This window comes from Montipora foliosa, chromosome 10, assembly GCF_036669935.1.
Source record: "Montipora foliosa isolate CH-2021 chromosome 10, ASM3666993v2, whole genome shotgun sequence".
NCBI lineage: Eukaryota > Metazoa > Cnidaria > Anthozoa > Scleractinia > Acroporidae > Montipora > Montipora foliosa.
Window position 1 is genome coordinate 12,857,387 of NC_090878.1, and position 6,680 is coordinate 12,864,066.

At 41.2% G+C, this 6,680-nt stretch overlaps 1 protein-coding gene across 1 annotated transcript in view; it reads right to left on the reverse strand.

Moving 5' to 3' along the window:
- The window catches only part of LOC137973178 (protein scribble homolog), a 19,693-nt gene extending 14,299 nt beyond the window's left edge, over positions 1–5,394 (reverse strand). The window contains exons 1-4 of the mRNA XM_068819940.1: positions 5,315–5,394; positions 4,765–4,880; positions 2,930–2,999; positions 2,379–2,478 (exon numbers count right to left, since the gene is read on the reverse strand). Coding sequence (XP_068676041.1) covers positions 2,379–2,478; positions 2,930–2,999; positions 4,765–4,862 — 268 coding nt within the window. The 5' untranslated portion in view covers positions 4,863–4,880; positions 5,315–5,394. The remainder of the gene's footprint in view (positions 1–2,378; positions 2,479–2,929; positions 3,000–4,764; positions 4,881–5,314) is intronic.
- Positions 5,395–6,680: the final 1,286 nt, after the last annotated feature.

Consider the following 6,680-nt stretch of genomic DNA (forward strand, 5'->3'; position numbering starts at 1 on the left):
GACAAGCATTCACATTATTATTTTATTCAATTTCAACAAATTCTGAACATTTGGATACTTAGAATTTTCAATTCCTGACACAAATTTTTCAACTTGGCAACACTTAATTAGCATGATCATTCAGTATATGAGCTAATAATTAACTAACATTTATTGGGCTACTCATTAATACTTTAAAAGGAAACAATGCCATTCATCAGTCTCCGTTCCAAGAAACTCACAATGACAAATAGCTACGAATAATAAGCATTTCATCAATTTATGAATAGATTAAAGTTTGAATGAAGTTTAATACACAACCTTGTTTGATGAAGCAACTAGAGGGAAGGGATGAAAAAGACAAAAGAAAAAGTAGAGAAATGAAGAGTAAACTTGAGAAACAGTTGGAGGTTATTAATAAAGAATCAAAAGAATGTAACAGGAAAAGAACTTCTAGTCTGATTATCCTTACAAACTAGAGCCTGATACTTGGGTTGATGAACAACCTGAAGAAAAAGGGAAAGGGCAAAAAGCTGAAAAAGCAAAAGCAGCTGCCGAGTAAAGGGTTGAAAAGAACTTTAGTAACTTAAGAAGTGAAAATGAAGGAAAGAAAGGACAGAAGGAAGGAAGGGAGGGATAGAGGGAGAGAAGGAAAGGAAGGAAAAGGAAGGGAAGGAAAGGGAGGGAAAGGAGGGAAAGCAAGCAAGGAAGGAGAGAAGGAAGGGAAGGGAAGGAAGGGAAGAGAAGGGAGGGAAAGGAAGGAAGGAAGGAGGGAGAGAAGGAAAGGAAGGGAAGGTAGGGAAGAGAAGGGAAGGAAAGGAAGAGAAGGGAGTGGAAAGAGGGAAAGGAAGGAAGGAAGGAGGGAGAGAAGGAAAGGAAGGGAAGGTAGGGAAGAGAAGGGAAGGAAAGGAAGAGAAGGGAGGGGAAGGAGGGAAAGGAGGGAAGGAAGGAGAGAAGGAAAGGAAGGGAAGGAAGGGAAGAGAAGGGAAGGGAAGGGAAGGAAGGGAAGAGAAGGGAGGGGAAGGAGGGAAAGCAAGCAAGGAAGGAGATAAGGAAGGGACGGGAAGGAAGGGAAGAGAAGGGAGGGAAAGGAAGGAAGGAAGGAAGGAAGGAAGTAGGGAGAGAAGGAAAGGAAGGGAAGGGAAGGGAAGAGAAGGAAGGAAAGAGAAGGGAGGGGAAGGAGGGAAAGCAAGCAAGGAAGGAGAGAAGGAAGGGAAGGGAAGGAAGGGAAGATAAGGGAGGGAAAGGAAGGAAGGAAGGAAGGAAGGAAGTAGGGAGAGAAGGAAAGGAAGGGAAGTTAGGGAAGAGAAGGGAAGGGAAGGGAAGGAAGGGAAGAGAAGGGAGGGGAAGGAGGGAAAGCAAGCAAGGAAGGAGAGAAGGAAGGGAAGGGAAGGAAGGGAAGATAAGGGAGGGGAAGGAAGGAAGGAAGGAAGGAAGGAAGGAAGTAGGGAGAGAAGGAAAGGAAGGGAAGTTAGGGAAGAGAAGGGAAGGGAAGGGAAGGAAGGGAAGAGAAGGGAGGGGAAGGAGGGAAAGCAAGCAAGGAAGGAGAGAAGGAAGGAAAGGGAAGGAAGGGAAGATAAGGGAGGGAAAGGAAGGAAGGAAGGAGGGAGAGAAGGAAAGGAAGGGAAGGTAGGGAAGAGAAGGGAAGGAAAGGAAGAGAAGGGAGGGGAAGGAGGGGAAGGAGGGAAAGGAAGGAAGAAAGGAGAGAAGGAAAGGAAGGGAAGAAAGGGAAGAGAAGGGAGGGAAAGGAAGGAAGGAAGGAGGGAAAGGAGGGAGAGAAGGAAAGGAAGGGCAGGGAAGGGAAGAGAAGGAAGGGAAGAGAAGGGAGGGGAAGGAGGGAAAGCAAGCAAGGAAGGAGAGAAGGAAGGGAAGGGAAAGGAAGGGAAGAGAAGGGAGGGAAAGGAAGGAAGGAAGGAAGGAGGGAAAGGAGGAAAGGAAGGGAAGGTAGGGAAGAGAAGGGAAGGAAAGGAAGAGAAGGGAGGGGAAGGAGGGAAAGGAAGGAAGGAAGGAGAGAAGGAAAGAAAGGGAAGGGAAGAGAAGGGAGGGAAAGGAAGGGGGGGGGGGGGAGAAGGAAAGGAAGGGAAGGTAGGGAAGAGAAGGGAGGGGAAGGAGGGAAAGGAAGGAAGGATGGAAGGAAAGGGGGAGAGAAGGAAAGGAAGGGAAGGTAGGGAAGAGAAGGGAGGGGAAGGAGGGAAAGGAAGGAAGGATGGAAGGAAGGAGGGAGAGAAGGAAAGGAAGGGAAGGTAGAGAAGGTAAGGTAAGGGAGGGAAGACAAAAAGGGCGTAAGGCAGGGCTGAAGGTATCAGAAAGAGTCCAATACATGTCTATTATTTGTGGTGGCACACTTGGGGTTAAGGGGCAATAAACATAACCATAACTATGACAAACGTATTTCTAACCTTCTTCAGCAGCTGGTTGTTGTGGAAACATGTAACATGTCAACACATGTGACTGTGTTCCGTGATCAAAGTCTGACTGTAAAGGGACCATGGGCTTAGACTGGAATAAAACATAAGATTGATCCTTCAATCATGAATGCAGAACGTCTAATAAAGTAGACTAAAAAAATCACTTTGGTCAATTGGACATGAGCACTCGTTTGATCTAAAAAAATGTGCTCAATGTTGAAACGTAAAACAGAAAAAAAACAGGAAAAAAATGTGACGTGTGATAGTCAATTTCAACACTCATTTGTTTCACACCAGAGGACAGTACAGTGTGTACATGACAATCACGACAGTGTGATGGCTGTCACATCACGCAAAATTAGCTGTCTCCCGCCAGTGAAGTAATAAAATGTGATCAAATTGGTGCCAACTGAAAGAATCGTAGCCTCTAGCTGTAAAGATCCACGTGACAAAAATTGCAGGCCACCAGTTATAATGTGCAAGACAAAAATTGTCCACCAGTAAAGTTTGCAATCAAGCCAAGAAAATGCACCACTCGTTACCTGATTCTCAGAGAGCCACAAGGCTTTTAAACTCGTCAGTTTTCTAAACGTGTACGGTAAACATTCCAACCTGTCCATCACGAACGAAGGAAAATATAAAATGTAATAAGAATAAATTTATATATAATCACAATATTTTCACAAGAATGTCTTTTCATGGTACATATTTGAGCAACCTTTGATGGCAAAGTTCAGTGATGGTGTGATGCGTTGGTTTTCCTTGGCTCGCACGACGCGTAAAGTACTGAACCGAGAGTAAATATCCTCCCTCCGACATACGCGTAACAAACCCTGATCACAACTGAAGAAAAAGTATTTTAATATAGTAAAAACGAAAGCCTAGAAATTACGAGTAATAACGAACTACGATATTTACAATATTAACGGTGAACTTGAGTACAGTTCACTTGAGTTCAGTTCCTTCACACTTGTTGCATGTTCGCCTTCCAAGTCACCGGGGGCCCGTTTCTCGAAAGACCCGAAAACTTTTCGGGCCCTAGAAGCCATTTGTGAAACTGTCCACCGCTTGTTTTGGAAATCCGAACATTTAACATGTTTTCAAGGCAACAAAAAGAAAAATGACTGTGACGTTTGACGACTTAAATCCTCTCTATTCTTGAGAAAAAAAGGGAATTGTGACAACCGAAAATGGCCCTTAAAGTTTCGGGACTTTCGAGAAACGGGCACCAAGGGCTCGTTTGTTCGAAAGCCGATTAACGTAATCCCGGATTAGCGTGAACTTTTGGTTCATGTTCCAACTTTTCTTTGGCTTATTTGTGTTTTTTAAGATTGACGTCGTCTAATGTAAAGTTATGCCGAATATTAGCATTTAACAGCATTTGGGAGTAGAGAAATAAACTCCTTGGTTAATTTTTAATCTGAGATTAGCGTTAATCGGCTTTTGAAAAACGGGGCCCAGCTCCAGAATAGTTTTGCTCACAACGTGTTCCTTTTAACTTTCAGCCTTTGCTCAGCTTCTTGTTCGCATCACGGTTTCCTCTATTATTACTATTCTACCAGCTTTCCTAAAAAATTAAGCTTTATCCTCAATATCCAGCCGTTTGAAAATGAGCTTTCCAATTAACCTTCTGGATGTTTTGCTAATGCAGGTTTTTAACAATGAAGGGATAATTCTTTTTCCAACAGTTTCTCATCTCGCTTCCTTACTGCTTTTTCACAGCAACCTTCCGGATGTTTTGCTAATGCAGGTTTTTAACAATGAAGGATAATTGTTTTTCCAACAGTTGCTCATCTCGCTTCCTTACTGCTTTTCACAGCAGTAACGCGAGCTTGGGCCGCCTATGCTAAAATGTACGAAATAGCAACTATTTTCATATCTTATGGCAAAATTGCAACTGGATGTTTTCGTTAATTTCGAGCCCTGCAGTATGCAAAAAATGTAAAGGGATCCTTTCACATTACTTGTAAATACTCATTGAGATAAAATGACATCTCGAAAACCCACGTCCTGCTCCCATGAGGAGCTCCCATGCTCCCATGATATGACCTTTTGGCTTAGACAGTAGAGCAAAGGTAATCTACTAATCTGAAGGTTGCGTGTTTAATTCTCACCCCAGTCAGCTTGTGCTGATTGCCATTACTTTTATAGTAGGGATAATGGAATAAAAATAGCACTTAAAATTAACTCAAATGGATATCTCTTAGGCAAGAAAAATTAAGGTTTATTAGGGAGACCTTAGCTGAAATTATGTTTCGAAAATGACAAAATTGTTAATAATAAGTAGTAACAGATAACTTTGCTAAAGCCCTTCAAACAACGTTCTGAACTAAGGCAACACAATGATTTACTGTAGATCACATTGAAAAACAAGCACCTGTTACATGCCAAGTTTATCACTTGCATATTTGGCATCCGGCCGATGTCATCTGGGATCCGGACAATTCTGTTGTCACGTAACGACAGTATGGTCATCGACACACAGCTGCCTAACTAGCGGACAAAAGGAAATCTTTGAACACCAAGGCAAACAAGTCATATGGACGCTGGTAAAAATTAATGATAAAACAGTTTTTATCCTTCTTACAACTTGTATTCAGTGATTTATGCTGCCTTAGAGCAAGACTTGATAGGTATTGTCTGTTTACAGTTCAGAGCCTGAAAACAATGGCACCTGATGGGAAGGGATGGAGTACATTCTGACCCGGAAGCTGGGGGAAGGCCAATCTACCGGTACTTGGATGGAGACCTGACCTTACCACGTAAAATGTAACTAGTGCTACCTCGACCACATGACAGTCCCATAAAAAAAACAGTCAGCTGTCACTTAAGCCTGCTTGACAGCTGACAGAACTACAAACATTAAAGTATGAGGGACCTAAACTTCCCCAAAAACTTAAAATTGAAAATAAATTATCTTTCAATACCTCTAAAGGAATAGTTTCCAAAAAGTTTTCATCAGCATACAGGATACGCAGATTTCGCAGCAACCCAATAGAGGAAGGCAAACTCTGCAGACACAAGAAAACAAAGATTTCAGACAGAAGATTAATTGAAGCTGTGAATGTATAAAAATAGGTTCGTTTGGGACATTTTGGAACCTTCTTGCAGTTTTAACGTAATGGGCATTTTACTTGTAAAACAGAGTTAACTACTTGGAGCAAGAAATGAATGAAGAGGGTAGTTTCTAAAGAAACTGTGGTGCTGCGTCGGTGGGGAAGTAGTATACAAAAAATTGGTTTTATCAACGGAGTTGATAATGTAAATTGGCCACCGTACAGAGATTCTGAAAGCTGACGTTTCGAGCGTTTCATTCGCTCTGACAAAGGGCTAACGCTCGAAACGTCAGCTTTCAGAATCTCTGTACGGTGGCCAATTTACATTATCAACTCCGTTGATAAAACCAATTTTTTGTATACTTGGAGCAAGTGCTACTGTACATCTGTTTATCAATCCGGTAAGAGACCATATGGTTCTCATCAGACAAGACAAGTTTCCTTTGTACAAGTCATTCTTTAGTACTGCGTCCTTGCTAAAATGGAAAGTCCAAAGGGGTGGGGGGGGGGGGGGGCCTATATGAAATTCCCTCCATGGTGGGGGTATGGATATTTTCTGGAACTACACAATCTTGTCATATAAAAGCAACATTGATTTTAAACATAGTACAAGCATTGCATTTTTGTTGTAGGATTTATACACCATACTTGTTGCACCTAGATATCACAGAGCTTAAGCATGAGAAGTTTTTAAGCCAAGGATGGAAACCGGAAGTGAACATTTCGCATGCCAGGATAGTCGTCTCTTAACGAATCATCTCACGAATCGTCTCACGGAGAAAAAAGTAGTTATCACTATATAAATATGATAGTGTCAAGAAAAGTTTAAAAGGAAAACAGCTCACTTCCCTTGCCTAATCTTCCTTTTATACAATTGAATTTGGTTGTTTGGGGCACCTACTCGATTAGTTTCATAAGCTATTTAGGTGTTCCAAACTCTTTACGATCAACCTTGTATTAAAACTGTTTGTTTACCATTTATCCTTTCTTCTTTTCCCCTAACATTTTACTTCTTAATCACAATTGTAATATTTCATTAGTACTATGTATCTTCTTCAATATTTAATTTGTAAATATTCATATGTATATTCTATTTTTCTTTTTCCAACACTGTCAATTAATGTTTGTGTGAGTTTAAATTAAAATTGATTGATTGATTGATTGATTGATTGTTTGGTTAAAGTTTCTAATCTCAATTTTAGCATTGTAGGCCAGATTATCAAATTTATTTTTCTTT